Source organism: Rhipicephalus sanguineus, chromosome 3 (genome assembly GCF_013339695.2).
Source record: "Rhipicephalus sanguineus isolate Rsan-2018 chromosome 3, BIME_Rsan_1.4, whole genome shotgun sequence".
Taxonomy (NCBI): domain Eukaryota; kingdom Metazoa; phylum Arthropoda; class Arachnida; order Ixodida; family Ixodidae; genus Rhipicephalus; species Rhipicephalus sanguineus.
The window spans coordinates 183,626,971-183,652,958 of NC_051178.1; the positions used below are offsets into that span (position 1 = coordinate 183,626,971).

Below are 25,988 nucleotides of genomic sequence, written 5' to 3' on the forward strand. Positions count from 1 at the left end.
CGCCTGGCCAGGAAGTTTAGCGAGAGCTGACTTCTGGCCTTGTTGGTTTATTGTTGGTTTAGCGCAGATTTATCAAGACGGGACAGGACGAAGAGATAACATGCACACCAGGGCCGCACCCAGGAATTTTTTTCGGGGGGTGTTTGTGTGCAGGACGGCTAACTTTGGCAACTGGTGGTCGCTGTGAAGGCGTGAAAGTATTTTGGTGTCACCCAAAAAGTTAAAGCATGAAAAAAATTTCGGGGGGTGTCAGAACCCCCTCAACCCGCCCCCCTTAGTTAGGCCCTTACGCACACAGGTGCTAACTTTAAGCAAATAATTTATTTGAATCCAGATCACACATACTTCTACATTAAAGAACCAATACTCACGCATGCGCAGGCAGAGTACCGTCGAGGAAAACGAGTTGTTTGTCTAAGATAGTGACAAGGTACTAACACAATCTTTGCCAAGCCTATGAATAGTTGCTGCAGCGCGTGTGGGTGCGTTCCGCTTTTTAGATGCGAAGCAGCTTTTGCTCGGGGCTGTGTCCGGCGGTGGCGTCCGCGCTCCACTGCGCATGCGCCTACTCTCGCGCCAAGGAGAAGTCGTCTTCTTGTTCTTCGACCGCCTTGATGATGATACGTGCAGAGCACTTTAGGGGCCCGGGCTGCCGTATGCTGTCCTAGCTTGGCGTAACGCAGACAAAACCATGTGTGCTGGCACGCGCTAGCGCGTTCGGGCCTGTGTAAGAGGCTGGGTAAGACGCTGTGGCCTCTCCCCCTTACACTCTCTCAACAATCATGGGACGGCGTCGGGGAACGAGATTCTGCAGACGCGCGATGAACCAACGCGTTGTATCCTAGTCAGAACGCACTGGCACGCGCTAGCGCGTTCGGGCCTGTGTAAGGGGCTGGGTAAGACGCTGTGGCCTCTCCCCCTTACACTCTCTCAGCAATCACGTGATGGCGTCGGGGAACGAAATTCTGCAGACGTGCGATGAACCCGCGTGGCGTGCTCCAACAAGAGTTCGGGACGAGTAACAGCAACAGCAACTACAGTGAATTCATGGTGTGCTCCACTTGCAAGGACGCGTTAACATCGGGCAAGGTGCCCGTGATGAACGGAACTTCAAGTCGACCTATGCGCTGCTTCGCATCCCCACATGGTTCCCTTTAGTGGGAGATGGATGGATGGATGGATGCGAAACTTTATTGTAAGTCCTGAGGTGCACGACTCAACGCGCAGCGGGCCGCTCCCACGTTGGGACAGTGACGCCAAGCCCGTGGTGTAATTTTTTGATAAGTGTTTCATAGGCGTGCGCAGGGTTCCCCATCAGGGGGAGGCGAAGGTTCATCGCAGCGCCTCCCTCCTACTAAGTCTATGTACGAAGCAGATTTCGCGCTCCCCCCCACCCCCCTCTTATGTGACTAGCGGGGTCAATGTATGGGGCAGATTTTGCGCCCCCTCCCCTCTTAGGTGACTAGGGGGGTCAAGGTATGGGGCAGATTTTGCGCCCCCTCCCCTCTTAGGTGACTAGGGGGTCAAGGTATGGGGCAGATTTTGCGCCCCCCTCTTGGGTGACTAGGGAAAGCCCCCCCCCCCCCCCTCGTCGCACCGAGCACATACGTCTGACCGCGCTGTGTTTACGTTCGTGCGCGGATAGTTCGGCGTAGTGAGCGTGTTTTGATCGTTTGCCTTGCGCTTATGACGAACGAGAATCGTTCAGGACATTATGCAGCCTGCAGTGTCGTCAGTGGTGTCGCACGTAATGGTTGAAACAACTTCGTACGATCCACCTACAGCGGCGTTCTCCGCCGCCTGCATTTTGCGACGCTCAAACTGCACGGGTTTTGTCGCTGATTGCTGCATAAAACCATGGCCCAATAACATGTTTGGCGCCCAGTTGGGGTTCGTTTCACCGAAGAGCTAAGAGGGCCTCCTGAAGACCAAGGCGCGATCGCTGTGTTCAGTTCGGTGCTTCACGTTTCGACAAAAATTGACCTCGCGCGTAACTCCGTGGTGATACACTCGGCGAAAAGGTGAGGAGATTCGGAAGCATAACTTGCCTGTTATGAACACCCGCATACAAACGTTGTGCAACGTCTGAGGTCCTTCCTGTTTACGCGCGCATAAGCCATCTGCTCCGCTTCTCGGACAGCTCTTTCGTGCGGTCGCACGGCTATGTGATCACTAGAGGGCGGATTTTTAGGCACTAAAAAAGTGCGTTTTAGGCGCCAAAAATAGGCAGGCAAAACACCGTTTTAGGCCTCCAAGATCGTAAATATAGGCACAATAAATTTTTACATAAATTCATATAATTTCAAAGAAAGATATGCCCGACCTGTATGTACGACAGGAAAGCCAGAAATGTTGTTGTTTATGATGGCACAAAGGCGCCAACGGTTCAGCATGGCCATGAAATTGTCCCTTTACCCGCACGGCTCGCAGAACACGGTGTCTCCTTTGAGTCAAGTGCCCACCGCCGAATCACCGCACTCCTGGGTCTCTTTCCTTTCGGCGTGGCTGAGAAGGGCAGCACAGGAGCAGATACCCAGACCGCTGAAAGACCAGAAGGGAGGGATGCCTCGCAATGGCCGGGGCTAGTTGCGTATGGTCAATTTCTCCCCTGCTGGTGAACACCCCAAAGGGCCCCTCACCATGTTTGAGCATTTCGAGCGCTGACAAGCGTAATTCATGCACTGGGCGCTCACGATCACGTCTGGCGAGGTTTACAACGCTACGCGCCGCGGAAAGATGTGTAATTTTAAACTGAACGCCGTTGCCCTTCTTCTCGTAGGCGCGCGCCCCAAGATCGAAGGGCTGACGTACAACAATGAGTGGTCCTGCGTCGTGCAGGAAAGGCTGTCGTTCAACAATGAGTGGTCCTGTGCTCTTACGTCGCTCACCTACGAGACATTGATGCTCTGAGCCTCTGACGTCGCCAACAATAGCTCATGACGCTGCGAGAAGTATTCGAGACGACATGTGTAATTTGTTTAATCTGTTGCTTGAATGAATAACCGAAAGCTGAGAGAAATAATAAAACACAAACGCAATTTGCACGCGTTTTAACAGCGAAACTGTTAAGGCTAGCCGTAATGTGTGCAGCCTATCAGAAAACTATCATCATCGTAAACGGGTATGTGCCACAGAAATAGGGTAAATCCCACTACCCACCACAGGTCAACTAAAGATGAAGATAAGGCAACATTTAGCCCAACAAATGGCTGAGAAGCGATGGCGGCGAGCCGGAGCCCGAGTACGTACAACCAGAGAATACTAAGGAACGGGAAAGGCAACGGCGGCTGCGAGAAGACCCCGAAGCGATGGAAGGCCTGCGTCAACTACGACGTGCACGCGTAGATCTATGAGGTGCGAACGCTTCGTTTCAGCGCGAGGTTCTGTCTCGGGAGTTTGGGCCATGGTTTGGGCATCCGTGTCGTGTCTGTGACTGTCTGGTTCAACTCGAACCTCTCTACGCTGAGTATCAACGTATAAATAACCTGCATCACCTAGCTATAAGGCCTAGAAACAACCTAAGCGACCAGATGAGTCTTCAGAATTGTCCAGTTTTGCTGTTTCGAGCTTTGCGCGGCTTAGTGCAACCTTCGCCAATTTTTTTCTTTCTCTTTTTTACTTCTAATCGCAGCGAGATGCCAGACTAATCTGCCTGCGTTCGTGTTCTCGCCATTCCCGCGTCGTGCCGATGCCAGCCCCGACAACGCTTGGCGCCTTTTTGGTGCATCGTCCCTTACAGCAGTTCTATATAGCTGTGCGACGCGGTGTATCGCGGTAACGATACATGATCCGAGCCAGCCTCTCCAAACGTGCGTGCACCGAGGGGTCCATCCCACAGAAAGGAACGCCGACAACAGCGATCGCGTTCACGAGCTGGCCCTGGCACGTCATGCGCACGTCACCTTGCGTGCGCATGACATGATGCGTCTGCGTCATGTGATCGTACGGCTCCGATACTGAAGAGGGCAAGGAAGTGCTTGCTTGCAAAGGCTACACGGGGCTAGTGGCAACGGTTTAAAGATCGCCTTCTTGCATCACGGTTTCTCGGCTCATAATGAACCAATTTGAAACATTCTTGTGGTAAAACGCTCTTCATTGGGCACGCAACAACTCTCAGTGTCTAACTACAATTTATATGACCTAGTGAGCGGCTTTTTCAGAAGTAAATTACAAGGAAAACAAAAGCCGCGTGCGCATCACATCTTTATTTATTTTGATCTAAACCCTCCTTTCCCCTGACGGTCCACGGTTTCGCATACGTTCTCCACCTTCCCGCGGCTGCACAGAGGGACCTCCTGTCACCTGCCCACCACCACACCCAGGTCTTCAAGGCTGTTCCTGACTTCCATGGGGACACTGGACTGGACAACCGGCTGTACAAGCCACCCGCTGCGTCCTGGGCAATGGACGCCACTCTCCTCTTCTTTCTGATTGCCATCTTTATTTCCCTCTCCTCATTCCCCCTGCAGACGCTGAGACGGGCTACCATTCCGGTTCACTGCTGCTAGCGGTTGTTTTTCCGGTAGTTGGTTGAACTAGGTTGAACCTCATAGAGTTTTAACCTCATAGGTTGAACCTCAACGAGGTTGAACCTCATAGAGTTTTTAAAAGGTCAATATTGCCCGGTAACATGAATAACGGTTTCAAACTGCACTCGAAAGCGAAATTTGAGGTTAAATAGTGCTCGTATAGGCGCCGTTTTTGAAAATAGGCATTTATAGGCACTTATAGTCATTTAGGCACGAACCCCAAAAATAGGCATTGATAGGCACTATAAAAACACTATAAAACCCCTTCTTAATCTCTAATTCATGCTCATATATCAAAGCGGCACGATAGGAATGCAAGGAACAAAATAGGCATTTGCCTAAAATCCGGTCTCTAGTGATCACGTTTGGCAAGCAGTACGTCCCCGCGTCTGTTTGCTTTTTTTATTGATTTACACTTCTCGTGCAGCAGCCAAATATCGCACAAATCGTCGTTGCAATGTGCAGCGTTGACGGGAAATGCGAGAGCCGCACAGCTTGAATCGGTGTCGTCTGCTGCCATGTGCTCGGTAATGGCGGCGCATGCCACGAAATCGTATTCCAGAGTTCCGCGGTGTGACGTACTTGCTATTCAATGTATAAGTATGTGTGATCCGGATTCAAATAAATTATTTGTTGAAAGCTAGCGCCTGTGTACGTGCGATCCCTTCATCTTGTCCCGTCTTGATAAATCTGCGCTAAACGCTTCAGACAGGAAGTTTTGTTACATTTATTTCTTTTCCTCCCCACTTCTCTCCTACTTGCCTTCCTCCAACCAACGTTGCTCCAATGCGTTGCTAGGCGACGCGAGATGCCATGGCCGTTCATGATGATGATAGCCAAGCATGTACCTTTCGCTCGTAGTAACGTTTACGATATAGTGAACTGGAACTATAGTTTACGAGAGTGAAACCTCAGCCAATATTTTGTGTTAGTACTCGAAATCACTCTATTCGAACGCTAGATCTGTAACCCTTTCAGGGTCAATGGCGTACACGTACGTCCTCCGCGAACACCTTCAATACCTTCAAGATGGTCAATGACGTACATGTACGTCATCGCTTGTATGTTTAAAAAGCGCACCTTTTTCAATCATTTATCTTACTTGGCATGTGCTGCCACATTGCGGGAAAAATTGAATTTTTTTCTTGCGCAGATGTACCTCAATTTGTTTTTTTTATGCTTTACTACAGCGGTGCGCCGGCTATAGTTTCGGTTTCGCCCTTCGGGTTGTTCTCCATGATCAACACTTCTTGCGCAACACTTCTTGATCATGGAGTACCAACTAGCTCGAACCCACACCTTGTTGGGTTGTTCTCGCGTCCGCAAAACTGATGGCTGGCTGGTTTGGAATCTGTCAAAAGGTGCTACTTTTGTTACTCTCTCGTTTATTGATCCCGGGGGCGCGATTACGTTTCCGTGCAGGCGCTGACTGACACAAACGATGCCGCTGTGGTTGCGTTTCCTGTTCACGGGACTCGCAAAAACCGCTTCCGTCTCGTTGGCGATAAGACGAAGGATTTGACTTGTTTTATAGCGAAAGCTGTTATGAGATCATTTCAACGGCCAGATCATTTTTTTTGGCGCCGTAGTTGTCCGCCGCCGCCGCCGGTGTCCGTAACCGCTATCGCACGAAATAAAAAAAAAGGAAATAAGAAAAAATTTCCAGGATGCAACGAGGTTCGAACCTGGGCCCTCTGCGTAGGAGCCCAGTATTCTACCTCTGAGCCATGCCGGTGCTTTAAAATGCTTTGCAAAAGGACCCTATACAGCCTTCATGTCGCGAAGGAACCACATTAACATATGTAATGTAGTGTGGTAGAAAAGTAAAATAACAACCAGCCGTCACACAAACGCGAATTCTGTAACCGGGCGTCACACAATGCGAATTGCGCAACGAGTGGGTTGTTGAATGCTTCCAACCCATTACAAAGGCCTCTGCGATAATTCTTCATCGTCATCAGCCACACCATCAACAAAGTGCACATAATGCCTTACAGGTGTTTAGCGAGGACCACGGTTCTCCGCAGAATGACGAAAAATTGCATAGTCACTGCTTCCCTACTTCACAAAAATTATGATTTATAGCGTAGTGGGTTCCTCGCAAGTGCACTTCTATTGGTTGCCAAGGAAGCCCATAAGGCTCCCATGATCCATTTCCTCAGGGTCTCAATAAAGTTAATTCCCTCTCTCTCTCTCTCTCTCTCGCTCTCCGTTTCTACGGTTAACGTATGTTATAAAGCGTGGTGGGACAGTTAAATAACGACCGGGCGTCACACAATATGAATTACGTAACTAGTGGGTCGTTTAAAGCTTACAACCCATTACAAAGGGCTCAGCCATAATTCTTCATTGTCATCAACTGTCGCATCAACAAAATGCACATAATACCTTACAGATGTTACCTCGCTTCTTTACAGAATAACGAATAATGTCGTGGTGGGTGCTTCGCAACTTCACAAAAATTATGATTTGTGGCGTAGTGGGTACGTTGCTAATGTACTTGAATTAGCAGCCACAAGAGAGTTTATAGCGGGCTCTAGAAATGCTGCTCTTCCAGCTTTCGCTGTGTCTGTGCTGCGCTTTCCGCGCAGGCCTGGCGATTTCTTTGCTTTCCGGACGCGCTATGGAAGTGCGCGACAGTTTCTGTGCTGAAAGGGAGTCTAGCGGCGATTCCTCCGAATCGCCGCTCGACTGTCGTATCAGAATCTGATTCATTGGATGTCAGCCCGTCATACGAGGAGTTAAGAGTTCAGACTCAAATGTTCATGAGCGAGCGACATCTCAAAAGCGTGCGCGGCGAGACGATGCTTACTTGATCAAAGGTGTCTTTTCTTACTCCGTGTTTCCACTTGACGCCACTTCGTGCACTTATTTTTGTACGTCTGTAAACTACACGGACGTTTGTTGCTAGGGATAATTTTTTAACAGTCATATAAGCGTTTTTTTTAGAATTCATTGTGCTGTTACTCATGAATGCGGTACAAATAAATAAATAAATAAATAAATAAATAAATAAATAAATAAATAAATAAATAAATAAATAAATAAATAAATAAATAAATTCACAGTTTCGCCGCAACGGCGAAGCAATGAATGCGATAGCAATAAATTGTAATGTAACGCGAAGTTGGTTGGTTGGTTGATCCTAGAGGAATGGCACAACCCACCACGGGGGATCGGCCACGAATCGTGCGGCGAAGAACGGAAAGCAGCTCGAAATTGCCAGCGCATCGCTCGAGCCCAAAGGACGCACGAAAAGAACGCACACAGGACGAGCGCGAACAAATGCGTCGCAGCTCGACATGAAGCGCACTGCTCAAACATAAAGCAGGACGCACGAAACGAACGAACAGGTACACACAAGACGAGCGCGAACTAATTGTCACAGTTGTTACTTATTTCTGTTTGAACAGCGCGCTCCTTTCGCAAACGCGGCCGCTGCAGCGAGCGAAGCGAAGCACCCCACCTGCCGCCCCTTCTTTCCTCGAGATAAGCGCACGAAAGCGACAACGCCCTGTAGAGCGAAGAGCAACGGCGTTTGCAGGAGCGGGGCGACGATCTTTAAAGCACGCCACACACGCGCACATCGCGCCATCTATGTGGCCACTAAGAAAGCATGCTGAATTACATGGTGTATATAAATAGCTCGCCGTTAGCAGGCTGAAAGACGGTGCTGTCGTGGCCTAACGTCTAACGCGGCGGGCTACAAAGCGAGAGGTCGCCCGTTCGATTCCGCGCTTCGGGAAGAGTTTCTGAATTATTTTTCTTTGTGGCTTTTCTATATATATACATACTTATACATATACGGTGAATGACGGCGACGGGGACGGACATTTTCTAGTAGAGACTGTCCATATAATTGCTATCGCAATAAAAAATCATGTGTATGTAACAACACAAACGATGATTTTTTTGTCACTTTATGGTCACCCTAAAAAAATTACGTCAATATATTTCTGAAATAGATTGACCTAAAGGATTTAAATCAGCGATAACAAAAATCGACCCTGGCGGGTTGCATTTGGCTGAAAAATTCGACCCTCAAAGGGTTAACTTGTAATACTCATTTTTAAACACTTATCTGTTCTGTTTTTGCATGCTGGCAGTGGCATTCGCCTTCTTGGAGCTCATGCAAGCTCCACTCGGATCGAACCCTTGCTTCAAGGAAACTCGCTGTCCACCAACCGCTTCCTTTTTTGTTTAAATTCGAGAATTCGATGCATTGAAATAGGGACGCTATTGATATTCTCACGCATTTTCTGTCTTGATGGTGCCACATATACCACACCTATCCCGAAGACACAGAAGAAAACAGAAATTATTCTAATTTCTCTTCAGTACAATAATTTACCTGTCTGGTCTGAATGTACAAGCAAATAAATATTGCACCCTTTCCTTTACATGTTTGTTTTTCTTTTCTGTCTCAGGTCGGCAAAAATATTTGGGCTCACTCAGACTCACTCAAGAAATATATCTTGCTCTGTGGGCTCACTTGGGCTCACTCGACTGACCAAAATTTTCCTCAACCGGACTCACTCCGACTCAGACTCGCCAAAATATCCCTCACCCGGACTCACTCACTCAGACTCACGGCCTGATCTGAGTATTAGTGAGTCTGAGTGAGTCGACTCATGAGTGAGTTTGCCTACCTATGCTAATGATTAGCTAATAGTCCAAATATTAAAATTTCATACGAACAATTCTTGTCCATTCCCCCAGTATGGGTACGAGCCATATGAGAAGAAACATCATAGTCATATCTGACAGTGGGTGTGAGCCGCAGTTAATAGGTCAACAAGAACAAGATCTGGCGCTCGGTGTTTGAGAGAATTGTCCAACATTGTCCCGTGCTCGTTCCGCGTTGTCGAAGAGCGTTTTCCACAGCCTCGTCGCCTGAAGAGAGAAAGGAAGCCTCGGCTCCCACTTCGAAATGGTGAAGAGCATTCTGCTCGTCGCGTTGGTGTGCCTCTTGCTGCAGCAACCGGCTCACGGCTGGGACAACACGCGTAAGCATGCACACCGTGAATCATTTCAATGTATTTTGGTGACACCAAATTTAAGCGTGTATAACAAAAGAATGCTTACGTCATGTTATGACGCGTTACTTTTCGCAGTAAAAAAAAGTACCTAACTGTGCTTCAGTATATCGGTTAACTGTTTCGTGGTAATTCAGGCATGAAAGACTTGGTAATAAAAACAAAAAGAATTCGGCTGAAATTCGTGCGAACTACACCGATTTGAACTATCGTAAGCAAGTGCCAGTCTGCATGCGTACAACGCAGTAGAAGACTTTATAATTCTGTATACTAGTTTGCCTACACGGCGTATGGTCTATATTACTCCAGGGAGCACATTACACGTACAGAAATACCCAACGAAGTGGACGGGGAAGCGTCTTCCGTCGTAGCTCAATTGGTAGAGCATCGGACGCGTAGTTCGAAGGTTGTGGGTTCAGATCCCACCGACGCAAACGGTGCTCTTTCGTCCAATTTAATTCATTGCAATTTACTTCGTAATTGCTAGACTATAGTTAAAGGCAACAATATATGTTCCCTGGCTTTTCCTCGGCCTAATTGTCTATTGGATTCATTTGTTTGTGTCTAACAAAGAAAAAGAGACGCTCGCAAAAAAAATTCATTCATGAATGAATCAAGTGACTTCAGTGTGAATCAACGCGCACTAACGTGAATCAAGAGAGTGTCCCAGAGTAAACTTGAAATACGTGGCGCAAGGTTGCAACTGGGAAGAAACAAGAAGAGACAAAAAGAACGCTTTTTTTTTTAAGACGTCGAAAAAAAACCACAAACACAAACCTGCGCAAAGGTCGAGGAAAGAAACCAGAATATTGACAGACACTCCGCAGCAAAACCATCTAAAGAACATCGAGATCCAACAGTTGTAATTCACCATTACGCAGCGAAACTGACGGCACGCTGACGCAAGAATCACCTTTCTTCCTTATGTGAAAGGCTTCCAGTAACTCCCGCGCCAGCGCATTCCGGCTCCTTCCAAGTAGTCGCGTGCGATCGAACTGCGGTGTGCAGCCACACGAAGCACAGTGGAAGGGTAAATGAGACCCTGTTCCATTCATAATTGATAAAGAATGTTTCCTTAAACGGTCATTTGTACAGCGTCCTGTCTGGCCTATGTAGACCTTGCCACAGCTCAGGGGGATTTCATACACAGTGCCCACGGCACAACGCAGAAAAGGCTTTGCATGCTTCTTATCGCACGCTGCCTTGGCACCCCTCGAAGAAATGCGGGCACAGAGCCTTGAAAGCTTATTCGGAGCAGAGAAGACCACCGGCACATGGTGCCGATGGTCTTCTTGTTTCTTCCCAGTTCTTGTTTCTTCCCAGTTGCAACCTGGCGCCACGTATTTCAAGTAACGATGCACCAACTAGCCCAACATAACGTACTGTTAAGCCCAGAGTATACGTTCACCTGCGATCTTGTTAGCGCAAAAAAAAAAAAAAAAAAAGCCGGCAGATCCCACGCATTGTGGGAATCGATGTAATGCGAAGCAGCCAGCAAAGAGCTGCATAAATCGTCTTGTATGTCATTGAGGAAAATGCGTGCCATGGTTTTCATGTTACCTCCTATTATTTATGTTCGTCACACAGTAACGTCGCGCAATACCAACTTCGGGGTAGATCAAGCTAGCGAAACTGCCGCCAGCGCACCATGAGCGTGGCACGTAAGCCATGCTGTACATGACATGTGTATCATGACTTTCATGTTAACTCGTGTTATTTATGTTCGTCACACAGATCACGTCACGCAATACCAATTTTGGTGTATATCAAGCTAGCGAAACGGCCGCCAGCGCACCATGAGCGTGGCACGTAAGTCATGCTGTACATGACATGGGTGTCATGATTTTCATGTTAACTCGTGTTATTTATGTTCGTCACACAGTCACGTCGGAAGATACCAATTTTGGTGTATATCAAGCTAGCGAAACGGCCGCCAGCGCACCATGAGCGTGGCACGTAAGTCATGCTGTACATGACATGCGTGTCATGATTTTCATGTTAACTCGTGTTCATATGTTCGTCACACAGTCACGTCGCGCAATACCAATTCCGGGGTAGATCAAGCTAGCGAAACGGCCGCCAGCGCCCCATGAGCGTGGCACGTAAGTCATGCTGTACATGACATGCGTGTCATGATTTTCATGTTAACTCGTATGTTATTTATGTTTGTCCCACAGTCACGTCACGCAATACCAATTTCGTTGTAGATCAAGGTAGCGAAACGGCCGCCAGCGCACCATGAGCGTGGCACGTAAGTCATGCTGTACATGACATGGGTGTCATGATTTTCATGTTCTGACTTGTCATTTATGTTCGTCATACAATCATGTTACGCCATACCAATTTTGGTGGACATTCGATTAACCAAGCGACCAGGAGAGCACAAAGTCGTAGGCGGATAGATAGATAGATAGATAGATAGATAGATAGATAGATAGATAGATAGATAGATAGATAGATAGATAGATAGATAGATAGATAGATAGATAGATAGATAGATAGATACGCTCAAAGTCGCAGAAGTTCGCTAAGAAATACTTCGCATTTAAAACGCTAAGAAGATAACAGGCGAAAGTATGCTCTGGGACACTCTTAAATATGTATGTGCACAAGATTTAACCATAAGAGTGCTAGCCAATGCCACTCGCGGCCTCATTTGGCGGCGGATGTTCCTTGGCTATGGCGGGTACCTGACCAACCGTACGACGCCAAACGAACGCAGACATGTTCGGCGACGTGTGCTGGTCGAACGGTTCGAGCGTTCTGTGGCTCCGGCGCAGCGAGCTGCCGTCGGCCGTGGTGGGTCTGCGGTACCCGATGGAGACGGCGCACAACTGCAGCTTCGCCGTGGCCAGTGACAGCGGCGCGCTCATCGTGGTCGTCCGGCTTCTAGACCTGCGTCGGGAGTCCAACGGCACCTGCCTCGACCACGTCACGGTGCGCTTGTGCTTTAATTAGTGAAGGGACTCGCGTTCGAGCAACCTGCTGTATACATACTGTGCAACTACCAATGATACATACATGCGCCATAAATATCTTTTGGGCCCTTTAAAACCACCCTTCGTTCTTGAAGAAAGAACACAGCGGAAAGCTTGCGCTGCTGTGAACAACTCAGCCAAATCGTGCAGTCGTGCGCGCTAAGGAGAGTTCACAAGCGGGCCGCGAAGTTGCCACTTTCTCAAGCGCCCTCTCTTCATACAGAGGCCCGTGCACTCTGAAGTCTTCAGAGGGCCGTCATACAGTACATGTTTTCGTCATACAACAGATTGCTGCTATTGGCCGATAGCTGGCATAAACCAAGACAGGGCCGTAACAAGGAATTTTTTTCGGGGGGTGTTTGTGTGTAGAACGGCTAACTTTGGCAACTGGTGGTCGCTGTGGATTAAGGCGTGCAAGTATTTTAGTGTCACCTGAAAAGTTAAAGCATGAAAAAAATTTCGGGGGGTGTCAGAACCCCGCCCCCCCCTTAGTTACGGCCCTGGACCAAGAGCCGTGCGCTTGGACGAGATATGCTTTTTGCCACCACCGGAATCACACCTGAAGAGTGCGATCGCGTTTCATGACGCGCGCTCAAGGTCACGACGCGCTCGTAAGGTAGCTTCTTTTCCCACCAGGATAGACACAGACAAGCGCCAACATCCGACTAATTGACGTTTTAGGTAAACGACACGATTACGCTCACTGTGAAAAACAGTACGCGAAATGAACAGTAGGCGAAGTTCAGCCCATTTCCACAGGGCGTAGCCAGCAATTTATTTCGCGGGGTGGGGTGGGTTGGGGTGGTTGGGGGGGGGGGGGGATACTCTACAACCTTCGCTCTGACTACGCCAATGGGGAGACATAATTTTCCGCTGAAGTACCCGCTAACACAGGTGTCCCCATACGGAAACGTACGTTGGCTACAAGCTGTGACGGATACACTGACTGTCGATCAGTTCGTTTTCGTCATGTGTACTCTTCGTCTATACAACGACTGTATACATTTAACTGTGCTGTATTCATAGGTCGGCATAAAGTGTGGCGCTCACTCAGACTCACTCATGAAATATATTTCGCCTTCAGGGCTCACTCGGACTCAGACTCACCAAAATTTTCCTCATCCGGACTCACTCGTACTCAGACTCACTGAAATGTTTCTTAACCGGACTCACTCGGACTCAAACTCGCCAAAATCACGGCCGCTACATAAAAAAACAGGTAGCGGCTGTGCCAAAACATTGCTCACTCGGACTCACTCAGATTCAGACTCACGGCTCAATCTGAGTCTTAGTGACTGTGAGTGAGTCGACTCATGAGTCCATTAGCGTATTATTAACTTTTTCGGCCTCAGTGTCAAGGCTCTTTAACATCAATATCTCGCATTTCGATCCCGTATCTTCAAATACGATTATCAACGGTTACAGTCCAGTAAGGACATTTTCATTGAAAGAGCTAGATTACTCACACGAGATATTTTTGTCAAGAACTTCCCGTGAAAGATTTTGCCGGAGGGAGGTCAGACCCCTCTCACCCCGCCCCCCTCGTAGCTCACGCCTCTGATCAATAAATACTGAGATAGCGTATGAACGCTAGTGCTTTGAAGTATGTGCGAGTAGAAGCGAGTATAAACGTGGGTCGTGAGTCGTCATAAGGCATATAGTAATGCTGAAGTTGAGTAGATGGGACCATAGGTTGGCAAAAAAATGTGGAGCTCACTCAGACTCGCTCATGAAATATATTTTGCCCTCAAGGCTCACTCGGACTCAGACTCACCAAAATTTTCCTCATCCGGACTCACTTGGACTCATATTCCCGAAAATATTACTCACCCGGACTCACTCGGGCTCAGACTCACTCAGACTCAGACTCACAGCTCGATCTGAGTCTGAGCGAGTCGACTCATGAGTGAGTTTGCCGACCTATGGCTGTAATATCACCAGCTCCGAGCGCGTTCAACATCCAACGCTGTCAGCTAAACCCTACGCGGGGCAAATGCAGCTCGAGGAAGGACCGGGTGGCCGTCCCCTGATCTTTGAGGGCCCTCGGTGCTCGTCGAAGAAAGGCGACGTGATGCACGCCCTGGTGCGCGGGGTCGTGCACGTGAGCCTCAGCGTGACGCCTCCCGTCGAGCGCGTCTACAGGGGACTCAACATCGCCTTCACCACCTACTTCCACGGCGAGTGCCCACGCACACTTCCCTTATATACGAATTTGCATGAACACGTGCGCAGAAAGCGAGGCAGGCTATTGCTGCGCGCCCACGTCATGTCGGACTCGGCGAGCTTCTGCAGCGTCTCATGACTCAGGTCGCCCTCACTGTAATAATAATAGACAGATTTAGTTGGGCGTCCGCGGCAGCTCTGTGGACGCAGCCTGCTAGCCATTTCCTATGGCAGGCTGCGTCCGTAAAGCTGTTGCGGACGCTCAACTAAATCTCTCCATTATCTGGAGTTTTACGTGTCAAAACCACGATATGATTATGAGGAACGCTGTAGTGGAGGGCTCCTGAAATTTCGACCACCTGGGGTTCTTTAACGTGCACTGACATCGCACAGTACACGGGCCTCTAGCATTTCGCCTCCATCGAAATGCGACCGCCGCGGTCGGGGTCGAACCCGCAACCTTCGTGTCTGCGGCCGAGCCACCTAGGCGGACGCACCTTTACTGTGGCTAACCGATTAGTATGTTCCATTGCCTCAATCCGACTCAGTTGGACCTCTACTGCAGGCCCTTAGCCAGGGGGGTGACTTAGCCCCCCCCCCCCCGAAATTCTGATGGAGAGGGATGTTTTACCGAAAATAAATAATGAAAATAGGTGTTTTTCTAAAACAGTCAAGGTCTTCAGCTAGTGCCCCCCACCCCCCGAAAAAATTCCTGGCTACAAGCCTGCGCAACTGCAACCCTAAATGAATAATAAATATAAGTAATGATACTAAACAATAAAAAGAAGAAAGAGAAAAAAATGGACACAAAAACGCTTTCATGATCCTCCTAAATAACCACTTATAACGATGCTTAAATATCTACTCAACAAACTTTTTTTCGTTTCCTTTTTTGCAAAATGCTAGTATATTTAGATTTAGGTGCACATTGAAAAAGTCGGGCAGTCAAAATTCACCCGGAGCACTCCGCTGCGGTTTCTTTAACAACTCCAGTCTTGCCTTGAGACGGTAAAGCCCCATGAGTCACTCGATCAATGGTAAAAGACGGAGCAGGGCGACTCGGTCGATCGATGCACATTGGTTGCAGAGATCTGTACTAAATCTCGCCGTTTTAGTATAGACTATAGAGAGATGCTTCGATTCTTTCGGCAATTGTATGATGTGCTTTAAATTGAAGGTGTATAACTTGTTCCTTATAGACGTGATGTGACAGCGCGTGCATGTAGTTCAAGAAATCACCGAGCCTTGCCTTGTGTGTGAACGGTGAGGTTGATGACGCAGGCAACCTCTGCGACTCGGAGGAGATGTTCCGCTGCGCCGCGGGCAAAGACGTGTGCATTCCGCGCCGGCTGACCTGCAACGGCATCAACAACTGCGGCGACGACAGCGACGAGCCGAGGCACCTCAGCAGCGAGCCATGCAGTCAGTATATATACACGAGATCCCTTTCATATTTAAAGGGCTCCTAAACCACCCAGAGCTCAAAATTTAGTTGTTGTGTTGCGGTTGTGCACGAGTCTTCAACGAACACATAGCCGCGAGAATTTTTTGAAACGGTGGCATAATAGCGGAGTTTGATGATCCAAACACGGCCCTCGCGCGCTTCGCTCTTTCCTTCGCTACGCTCCGTTCATCGGCTCGTCTCCTCCTGGCCCAGTGCTCCCACGGCGAGGAGGAAAAGCGGCGAGCGCTCGTACCTGCGAGCAGACAGACAGGTTCTTTTTGTGGAAGACATGCCCAGACGCGAATGGTGACGTCACGGCCAACGCTGGGGATACCCAAAGGCCCGGAGAGGACTAGGGATTGTCTTTTGGAATTTGTAGCGCGCCTGCGGCTCGTAGCACTGCCGCGTTTGGCAGTGATGGTCGACACGGCATTCTGAACTCGATGCGTGCGTTTACTTGAAACGTCAAAAAATTGTTGGAGGTGATTTAGGGGTCTTTTAAAGCAGCGCAAAACATGGGAGCACAAGACAAAGAAGACCACAGGACAAGACGCTGACCAAGGACAAGGCACAAGTTAGCGCCTTGTCCTGTGGTCTTTGTCTTGTACTCCCGTCTTTTGCACAGCTGCTTTAGGTATGAACCTTAACCAACTCACCCTGTCTTTCATCCTTTCAGATATCCCTTTACATTATCAATTCATAAACGTATACAGTTCGGCGTCTGTTTGAATATCTTTTTTTCGATAATTCACGCTTTTATAATTGTTGCTCACTATTAAGATGATTCTCTGCATGTTATGTGTTGAGCATCGCGCTATTTTATACGTGCTATAACGTAGGCGTGCGCACGGGGGGGGGGGGGGGAGGGCGGCCGCCTCCCTATTCACCTAAGAAAGGGGGGGGGGGCGCAAAATCTGCCCCATACATTGACCCCCCTAGTAACCTAAGAGCGGGGCGGGCGCAATATCTGCCGCGTACATTGACTTGGTAGGAGGGGGGCGCTGCGATAAACCTTCGCCCCCCCCCCTCACCACCTGATGGGGAACCCTGCGCACGCATCTGGCTGTAAGCACATGCCTTCACCTCTATGAGATAGTGATGCTTAACACGTAACTGATAGTTATCAATGCTTAATGGACACTGAAATTATCGAGGATCGACAAGCATAAATAGTAAACCATAAATAATCGAACCGGGATGTTCAAAGTCCCCAAATAATGTATGTGGCACGCCCGATAACAATAACCTAATGACATCTTTATATAGCGTCCCTTTAGCTTCGTGTAATGAATGAGACGGGCTACATAAAAAGGTCACACGGCCCCTTTTAATGCGTTTTCCTAAGACTACTCGAAGGCGTAATCCATCGTCCTCTTTTTCTTCTCAGTGGATTGTATGGATCGTCGTCTTATAGGCTAACGCATACGGGTCCCTGTGAGTTTTTGTATATGCGTGTGGTACTGCAGCATATTTTGTTCAGTTGGTAACTGTTATTTCACTTACTCTATAGCCAAGAAGCTTTACGTTATTTTGTGTATGTTTACATGCTTTACATTTTTGCTTTAAATCACGTACACTCAATGTGTGAGCTTAAAGTCCTGTATAGTCGCGTGTGGATCAACGCCATGCTGCCTTCGCTCTCCCCGACATATATAACTGCATCTCGCAATCCTCTTCCTTTCCTTTTCTTTTCTGGATGTGGTAAACCACAGGAATGTAAAGTATGCGAAACCAACAGAAACATCTCCGGGCCTTCTCAGCTGCTGAGAGGAACGAGGAGTTCCAAGATCAGGTTGGAGACGTCCTGAAGGCACTGGTGCCAGCATTCCACGGACGTCGTTAACAGCCGGTCACTTGACACGCCATCAGGGGTCGTAGACATGCAGAGAGCGCACGCAATATTATCACGCCAAGCGCGAGGTACAGACGGGAATTTAAATACTCCGAAACCGGAATCTGCTGCGGAGGACTTCTGCAGCATGAATATAAAATGAAACTAGGAACCATATCGACCCGTCACATCTCCAGCGCCTTCCACGTCTCCTCAAGAAGTGTGCGTGCCTTTCTGTTCAACCGACACGAGTCCCTCCTTTCTTTTCGTATTTATTTAGCGCAACTTTTGTAGGAGAGAAGTCGTCTGTCGTCGAAATCAAAGAACCGCCGAACTGCTCCGAGTGGTGTGCATACCAAAATAACTCGAGTCCTTAGCCTACCATTCCCTGACATTGAAGTGAACACGCTATGAACGCGCCGCCACACGTCGACGGTTCGCGTGCGCAGGCGATCAATGCGGTGCGGTGCCGCCCTTTTTCAGACATTTGACACAGCAGGTTGTAGCATGAAGTAGAAAAAGAGCGGGTCAACTTGTCGGGAAAATAAGTGCTCATGCATCGCACTCCATCTCGGTAAATGCCATAGCGGGTCATGCTGTATACGATCGTCGGAGAGGGACGAGTATGGGTCGACCCATGCATGTCACGCACGCAGGCACAGCGCCTCGATTTGTCCGTTTCCTCCGCGCTGACATCGAAGCACCCCAACGACGGCGCCAACGCAGCGCCCAGACTGGACTGATGTGGCGAAAAATGTACGAAACGCGTACCGCTACACTTAACGTTTTCTGCACAGCCTCCGGGATCGGCACACATTTGACCGATCGACAATGACACCGTGTGACCCCATGTAGTGGCATCATCGCGTGACGTCCGTTACAAATGAATGCGATCTGTGACGTCATCATGACTTCACATGATGACGTCATTACGTGAAGTCATCGATTTCTCGGAGGATAAGTCACTTGGTTTTTTTTTTCTGTTCGTGGACGGACGCCACAAATCAAACAAGAGTTCCATTGTTCACTTACAACTTAGGAAGTGAACAACGCCACTTTACCTGTGGGGAACCAAGCACCTGCCCCACATTAGAGAGTTTGATATTGAGGTTGCCACCGAGTATGCCTGCTGTCGTACTTTTCGGAGCTTGCTTCGGATAATGGGATTTTTGGGATGATACGTTTTATTTTACGGTTCCTGCTAAGACGTGGGAGTCGCCCACTGCGCGCTAGGGCGCGTCCCGCAGGACCTCATTAAAGTTATTTCAATCAATCAATCCTGCTAAGATGGTAGCAACGAGGTTCCACTGTATATGGCAGTGTTGCGGAGTTGCCACTCCGGAACTGCAGTGACTCAGGAATCATTCCACATTTTCGCCACCCCGGAATGGAATGGGGACAACGCTTGGTGGAATGGAATGGGAATAGAATTAAGCGCCTTTTGCACGGAATGGAATGGGAATCGAATTACGTCTTTTTCTGAAAATAGAGCACGTTCTCGTCTACGTGCTGTTTTTTAACTTCAAACATTAGTAAGTCAGAGCCTCGAATTTATCACTAAAGCAGTATTTTTAAAATGGCTTGGCTGATAACAAGCACGGTCTATTTATAAGCAACGTGCCTACGACAATTCTATCACGAAAACACAGCGCTAATTTAAACATGAACAGAGAAACAGCATACGAGGACGGGCGCTGACTGCCAACAAAGCTTTTATTGTGCGTGCACAAATATATAGCTTATGAAAGAAAGGGGGGGGGGGGGGAGAAGGATGGTTGCTGTTGCACGAGGTACTGATACTAAAAGCAGGCGGGTAGATGGTTAAGATGGCTGTAGGAAGCTGCATTCCTTGTCAAAAAGGGTGAGTGACGGGGCGCTGACACACACCGAGCCTTTGCGCATCATCGTGAAAGTCTCGAAAATTTCTCGAGCGCGATTGTCTTTGTACTTGCGCAGTACCTTGGTGTCTTGAAGCAGAGGTGCGCACCCGCATTTGGCAAGTGAATCGCCAGATTACTGCCGTGCTTATTCCTCACGTTGTTCGCATGTTCCCGCAAGCGGTCGTTTAGGCAGCGTCCGGTCTGGCGGACGTCTACGGCCCGCCGCAAGTGGTGGGAATTTCATACACTACTTCCGTCTTGCATTCCACTAGGGGCGAAACGTGGTTCTTCCTGCACGGATTGTGGTCGCAGTGGCTCCCATTCACACGTTTGCACGAAGACCCTAGTTTTTTGGGAGATGAGAACACGACCTGCACACCGACACGCCTTGCAGCCTTTTTTGATTCGGTGGAAAACCGCATGTACGTATGGATGACCACTATAGCTTCGACTTGTCAAGTTCGGGCCGAGCCTTTACCTTGGGCGACTTGAGCTAGCGGTCATCCGTACGTCCTCCATACATCAGTCCTCGTTATCCTCACTTCCATTTCCCATCCGCTTGCTGAACTACACTATAGAAGGCTATGTCATGCTTTACCCTCTCCCCTCCTACTTTCCTTCCCCCTCACGCTCACATCACTCCTCTTCGCCCTCACTAAGCTTACCTGCCCCCTTGCTATACTAAACTATGTATTTCTTTCTCTCTCTCTCTCTTTCTTTCTTTTTTTTTTGTTGTGCTGTCTGTCTCTTCTATGTCTTTTTTGTGTCAGTTTCTATCTCTATTTGTTTCTCTGTCTTTCTATCTTTTTTTTCTCTTTCTTCTATTTCTTTTTTCCCCTTCTTTCTTTGTCACGCGAAACGGCGGAACGAAAAGTTTAGACAGCACCGCTGCTAAAAAACGCGGCACGTTGTTTTGTCCTCCCACTCGCAGGCGTGGATCCGGAGAGCATCTGGGGTCCCATCGTGTTCTGCACCATCCTGGTGGCCTTCTCCGGGATCGTCGTGTACGTCATCGTGCTCGACATATGCATGGCTCGCGTGTCCTTCAGCTCGAGCAGCAGCGTCAGCGGGGACACAACAAGCACGGACGGCGACGACAGCGGCAGCGGCGACGCAGCGCTCACGCCGTTGCCCGAGGTCGACAGCGACCAAGCCGTGCTCTTGCACAACGCGGAAATCGTGGTCCAGACCTGACGCTCGGGGATTCGGGCGAGCTGTGTCCGCGACGTCCGATATCGGTAGCTCAAGAGTGCTGCGCAGCGCGCGACAAAATTGCGAGAACGTCCTCATCACACGCTCAGCGATTCGACGGAAATTAAAAGCGGTTAGGTTTTCCTTGCGTGGTTATAGACTTAGGCACTGTTGCGGAGGTTATTCCGTGGTTGTGATATCAAAGGTGCTTTGGTCGCGATAGGTTAATGAAGAGGCCCACGTGAACACGTTTATTTTGAATATAATGATTCGGTACACGTTGACTTACTATACGTTTATACGATGCGAACACGGAAGGGGCAGTCCTCTACAGTGCATCCCAGCTTATTACAGAGGCAATGATGACGATGCGGAGATGGTACGAATTGTGTCTTGCTACCCGCCGCCTTGCGCAAACTGCTGATTTTTTCTGTTAGCATCGATGATCTCATTAGTTGAAATACTTGTACATAAATATGCGCGCAACATTCGAATGTATCGTGCCATTATTTCTAGCTCTCTACGTCTTTCCCAGTACATTTTTTTTGTTCGCGTTTCAATATTACGGTCATTTACGACGCTTTGCCGTGGTATACAGATGAACCTCGATTTAACGAAGTCACCGGGACCCGCGGATTGTTTCGTTAAATCGGGAACTTCGTCAAATCGAGAGAACGACAAATTTATCGCCTAAGGAAACAAAAAAAAATTACAGCATATCCACGGGTGAAGGATGAAGAGCTTGGGCGAAGCTCCTGACGCAATCATGGTCTCGGGATCCGCTTCTCGTTGAGCCCGTTTCGCAACGGCGTCCTTGGCGAGCACCGTCTTGGGATCCGCCTGGCTGCCGCCAAGCGAGCGCCCGCCGCTGCGCATCGTCCATGCTGCACCAACGATCCGACACGTACGGCGACGATCCAGGAGAATGAGAGAGGCGCTCGTTCCCCGCGCATCCCCGCGCAGCAGCCAATCGGAGAGCAGCGGCACTTCCAGCGCCATCTAGTGTCGATTCACACAAGCGCCACATTGCACACAATTCTATTGGACCAACGCCATCTAGGAAATGAGACGAGAAATGGTGATGACGACACAGATTGTGTACAGCGCCATCTAAAAAAATTACACCATCTCCCGCTAAAGGGGACCATGAGGCGATGCGAAGCCGGAGCACTTGCACGATCGCGTTCCGTTGGCGTTCGTTGGGCATGCTACCGACCTCGCGTCGTGGAACGCGAAGAGGGACGCTACGCGCGTCGTATCTTCCATCTAGCCTGGCCGTTAATTCTCGCAGGGCGAGCGGGGAACGCGGTCGACAGGCGGGCGAGAGGGGGGCAGCGTAGGAGAGGAGAGAGAAGGGGAGGGGACGCGCAGCGCTCGAGCTCATCGCGGCGTTGCGCAGGAGAGAATTTCGGCATGTCTAGCCCGCGTTTCAGAGGAAGAGTGGAAAGGGAGAGGGGAAGTGGAGAGGGTGAGTGGAGAGGGAAAGGGTAGAGGGGTAGAGGACGTGGGGAATGGTGAGGGGGAGTGGAGAGGAGGTGTGTGGAGAGAGTATGCGCATGCGCAGTAAGGGTGGTCACGCCGCACACCACCACCACCGGATTGAGCTGCCGGCTGCCGAGAGATACGCCGGACAACGGAGACGTGACAAGGTTAGACTAAGAGGAGCTACGCCCCTAAAAAACTCGCGATTTTCTCCTGCGCACGCTTCGTGAGCAGCGGGAGCACGCAATTCTCGTAGCTGGCCAGCAAGATCAAAGCGTCCTCGGCACCCTCGTGTGCCCCATAAAACCGCCTCAGAAGGTCGACGGCGTCCATCACATGGCTTGGTGTGGGCACGGGAGCTTCGACAGTATCCGGATCGTTCGCATCTTCAGACTCCTCTTGTGCGTCGGAAACAAGCTGCGCTATCTCCTCGTCGTCGAGAACTTCTGTTGTGTCAGCGTCTGCGTCGGCGTTCACGAAGTCGTCGAAGTTCTGATCTGCGGCCACCTCGTCACGCCGACGAATCTCTTTCCAACAACTGGGCGATGCCTCTTCCTGCTCGTGTTGCGGGCTTGTGGAGCCCTACGCAGCCTATAGCAGCGCACTGCTGCAGTCTGCGTCTAGAGTTTATGGCGTCTGGAATGTCTGGCAGTGTGCTGTCAGCCATCCAGACATTCTGGACTCCATAAATTTGGAAAAACATTTTTTTCTTTGCATCTTTTTCCCGGAATGCTTCGTTAAATCGGGTTTGACGGCGAAGTTTGTTTCGTTATTTCGAGTTCGTAAAAGCATTAAGATTGTGGGCAACTGTGGGGCGAATCCCAATTTATTCGTTCAATCGGAAAATTCGTAAAATCGAGTTTCAACTGTATATTTTTAAAGAGGGAAGCAATTAACCTCATCTGGCAGCCTCGACGGAAGCACCGCAGGAGTTTTATTTTATGAAGAAGGAGCGAGATTAGTCAACAGGTGTACTTTGGCCTCCTGTCTCCATCCTCTTTTCGAGTTATATAAACCATGGCTGATACTGCGCCTGTGTAATGTAATTTCCTTGAAGCTTCTCTAAGTTTTTCATTGGTTCGTGCCAGCCTTTAAACCGTCAGATTTAAGCGGGCATGTATGAATGTATTTAGTTCACACACACACAAAAAAGAAATCTAATCTGAAGACAGATAACGAAAAAGGAATGGGTGACAACGTACGTCCTATGCGGGAATGAAGGAACACCGTCGACACCGTATGCATATCAGGGCCGTAATCAGCAATTTTTTTCGGGGGGTGTATGTGTGTAGAACGGCTAACTTTGGCAACTGGTGGTAGCTGTGAAGGCGTGCGAGTATTTTAGTATACCCGAAAAGTTAAAGCATGAAAAAATTTCGGGGGGGGGGGGTGTCAGAACCCCCTCAACCTCCCCCCCTTAGTTACGGCCCTGTATACCAGGGGCGTAGCCACGGGGGGGGGTTCAACGCCCCCCCCCCCGCCCGAAAATTTTCAGTTTGCTTGCGTATATACATGTATGCACGCACACATACAAACGCATGCATGTACATAAAGTATGGTTCAACCCCCCCCCCCCCCCCCCCCCCAAAAAAAAAAAAATTTCTCGCTACGCCCCTGCTTTACACAGTCATCCATTTGCCGTGTGTAGTTCTTGTAGTATATGTGATAAATGGCAGCCTTAATGTTAATTACCAGAGACGTGTGACAAACCCGGCTGTATGTCTCATTAAGTATACACCGCGTTACAATGTTATTGCAAAACAGAAGACTGCCACGCCTTGTGCAAGCGTAGAATGCGCGGCAATGCCTGCTTGCTCAGGCAGAGGTCCTGCCTCGAAAACAAATCCTTCGGAAACAGGTGTCTGCGACTGCGGTAAGCAAATTGCGAAATTCACGTTCGCTCTGGGTACGAAGCCACCGCCATCGCCTAAAGCCCCGGCTTCACTACCGCCATTCCCACACTTTCCCGTTGTTGCCTGGACCTGGGTATGTTTCCATTAGCGGCTCACGCGTTTGGTTAATCACGGCTCGTTTAACGTTCCTCGGTGCGGATGAAATTTACGACTGAAACTACCTCGGCGGTCAGTCATGATGCGCGTTTGGGGCACTTTGCAAAAGGAGAGGTGGTAAACGGCAGGGTCAAATGTCACGGGCACGTTAGCCAGTGACCCTCGCTCGCAACTGCATACAGTGTCGGCCGGCAAGGCAATATCACGATCCTGAGTCTTGCACGCTTTCGCTCGCAAGCACTGATTAATGCGGCGTTCAACGCAGAATCTGACACGCAGTCAGTCAACGCTCTGTGCTCGCCAGTGTATGCATAGCCCCCGCCGAACGGTGAAATTAGACGCATTTTGTCTTTCCGTGCTTCATGATGTATGCTCAGCGAGTATAGCTGTGGGTAGCGGCTATAATGTTGACGCTGAAGAAGACCGACGGCGCGCTAATTAGTTGTCGCGAGAAACTGCAGTGCCTGCGCTGCCGCGAGCGCGGTACTCAGTCAACGGCCGAGAAACGAAAGTCGGCGAAAACGAATTGCGTTTTCCAAGAATGAGACGTGCTCAAGTGAGAGAGGAAAAGAGAGAGAGAGGGAGGGAGAGTGGAAAATAAAAAAAAACATGGCTGATCCCTCTGTCATAGGAATCGGTATAACACGAAAGTGAAACGTGTCTTCACAGACGTAGTTCAGCGTTTGTTGTGCATTCTTTCGCCCCAAGCGCGAAGGAATGAATGCTACAGCATTAAATTGTAATTTTACGCGAAGAACGGCAAGCCGCTCGAAACTTGCAATGCGCTGCTCAAGCAGAAAGGACGCGCGGAACGAACATACACAGGATGAGCGCGAACTGTCACAGTTGTAACATATTTCTGTGTGTGTAACATATTCCTTTCGCAAAAGCGGCCGCTGCAGTGAGCGGAGGTGACCTTCGTGCTCTCAACGGAAACTTGCAGGCAGAGCGCAAGACGTACAAACCACCGAGATCACGAGATAAGTGCCCGCACGAGCGACCACGCCCTGTCGAGGCGTGCGCTAATCCGCGGGGAGGACGACTTCTAAAGCGCGCTCTTCGAGCCCTTCGCGCCATCTCGCTAGTGATAACAAAAACACGCTGTACCGCCGATCTCTGAGTACCGCCACCGTCAAATGGTGTACATAAATAGCTCGCCGTTAGCATAGCAGAGAACATGCCGTCTGTGGCGGAGTCGTTTCGCGCTGCGCGCTGGCGATCCAGAGGTCGTAAGTTCGACTCCCGGTGACGGAACTTTTTCTTTGCCATATGTTAGTCTTTATATTTTACAACGTCATATTCGTGACGGGAATGCGTCAGTGGAGCCGTGGTGGACCCCGGCATAAAACACTTTCGTGTTAAAGAAAAAAAAGGCGAAAATGCTAGCTTGGGACCATGGTGTTACATGGTATCGTCTGAGACAGGAGTGCAGTGGAGAACTGTTT

General features: G+C 49.4%; 1 protein-coding gene across 1 annotated transcript; it reads left to right on the forward strand.

Moving 5' to 3' along the window:
- Nucleotides 1-12,286: 12,286 nt before the first annotated feature.
- Nucleotides 12,287-21,158, forward strand: LOC119385197 (uncharacterized). The gene is made up of 4 exons (XM_037652711.2): nt 12,287-12,502; nt 14,543-14,720; nt 15,988-16,128; nt 20,793-21,158. Exons 1-4 carry the CDS (start codon nt 12,290-12,292, stop codon nt 21,053-21,055), a joined length of 795 nt encoding a protein of 264 aa, XP_037508639.2. The 5' UTR covers nt 12,287-12,289; the 3' UTR covers nt 21,056-21,158.
- Nucleotides 21,159-25,988: the final 4,830 nt, after the last annotated feature.